A 1738-nucleotide genomic window follows, 5' to 3' on the forward strand; every position below is an offset into this window, starting at 1 on the left:
TCTTTATGAACAATTTAATTTTGTAATTGCTGTAGTTTGAATAATTTCTCTTTTATTTTTCTGCTCTTAAAAAAAACTGTCTCCACTACCTGAATATGTGGTGACTTTTGTATAAATGAATGTTTAATCATCTTTTATTAGTTAGCACAGCTATTTATTTAGCCATTCATGACTTAGTAAAAAAATTCATTAGGTCATTTTTTATAACTTTTGATACTGTTTTTGTCAAGTTGTGGAAGAAGTCGATCTAAAATAGGTCGGGCGTTATTATGAACCTTTGCTTGTAAGGTGCATATCGTTTCCCTTTATTTGTTATGATCCGACTTTTAGTAGTAGGTTTGGATAAGTTACTTTTGCAATTTATTTTAGGCTCAACTCTTTAAGTGTAAATGAGGTCGAGCCATGATCTGCTTATATAACTTCTTACACTAATTTGTACCTCGTCGCTTCATCTTGCCAACCATCTAGGTCAAACAATAATTTTTGTGATTTGTCAAGCTTAAATTAGTGCGTTCGAATGGGAAACCTTATGGGAAAATAAACTATCATTAATAAAAAATGATTTACATAAGTTTTGTTGTTATTAAGAGTTTTTGTATTAACCCTTAGCCTTTGCTATGTTACCTTGTTAAAACCCCCTCCAGAAAAATCCTTCTTGGAAAAAATCATGAAGTCAGAAAAAAGAGTACACCAAGGAGCAAGGCATGCTTCTAACTGAAGCAACATTTTATGTTACATGCGTGCCACTACCTTGGAAGCTCATTCTCCTGCAAGTCGAACAATTTGCAATAACCCTTTCCAACGACCTCAGTGACCTTATAAGGTCCTTTCCAGTTTGCAGCCAGCTTTTCCTCACCCGACTTCTGTGTTTCGATATCATTTCGTATTAATATGAGGTCATTCATGGCGAAGCTTCTTTTGATGACTTTCTTCTTGTACCTTAAGGTCATTCTTTGCTTCAAGGCTTACTCCTTTATCCGAACTTGTTCTCGGACTTCTGGGAGGAGGTCAAGTTCTTCCTTTTGAGCTCGAATATTTCCTACCTCGTCGTAGAATCTAACCCTTGGAGATTCTTCATTGACTTCTATAGGTATCATGGCCTCTATGTCATAAGTGGAAAGGAGATTCCCTTGTTGTTGAGTGGGGGGTTGTCCGATATGCCCACAAGACTTGAAAAAACTCGTCTGCCCATGCTCTCTTGTGTCTTGTAGTCGGCATTTTAACCTGGCCAACACGACTTCATTCGCAGCTTCTGCTTGTCCATTGGCTTGGGGGTATTCTATTGATGTGAATTGGTGCTTAATCTTGAGGCTTGCCATTAATATTTTGAAGGCCGAGTCGGTGAATTGAGTTCCATTGTCCATGGTGATGGAATGTGGAACACCAAACCGGGTGACAATGTTCTTGTAGAGGAACTTCCGACTTCTTTGAGCTGTGATGGTTGCTAAAGTTTCAGCCTCGATCATAATCAAAACCCACTATGAGGTACTTTACTTGTACGGGGGCCTGTAGGAATGGCCCGAGGAGGTCTAAGCCCCATTTTGCAAATGGTCAGGGTGAAGTGATGCTGATGAGCTCTTTTGGTGGTGCCACATGGAAGTTAGCATGCTTTTGACATGGCGGGCATTTTTTAACGAAGTTGGCTACCTCTTTTCATAAGATCGGCCAAAAGAAGCCAACTCGGATCACTTTCTTAGCTATTAATCGTGCTCTTAGGTGGTTTTTGCATATGTCGCTG

General features: G+C 39.1%; 1 protein-coding gene across 1 annotated transcript; it reads right to left on the bottom strand.

The window, feature by feature from the left end:
• Positions 1-965: 965 nt before the first annotated feature.
• On the bottom strand, positions 966-1466 carry LOC148575100 (uncharacterized). Its single transcript, XM_088506052.1, has one exon. It carries the CDS (start codon positions 1464-1466, stop codon positions 966-968), a length of 501 nt encoding a protein of 166 aa, XP_088362178.1.
• Between the last annotated feature and the right edge of the window lie 272 nt (positions 1467-1738).

This window comes from Arachis ipaensis, chromosome B2 (genome assembly GCF_059453495.1).
Source record: "Arachis ipaensis isolate K30076 ecotype BB chromosome B2, ASM5945349v1, whole genome shotgun sequence".
In the NCBI taxonomy this organism is placed as follows: Eukaryota; Viridiplantae; Streptophyta; class Magnoliopsida; order Fabales; family Fabaceae; genus Arachis; species Arachis ipaensis.

Excerpts from the sequence above, each read along its gene's own strand:
- LOC148575100 (XM_088506052.1), bottom strand. The coding sequence starts at position 1,466 with ATGATCGAGGCTGAAACTTTAGCAACCATCACAGCTCAAAGAAGTCGG.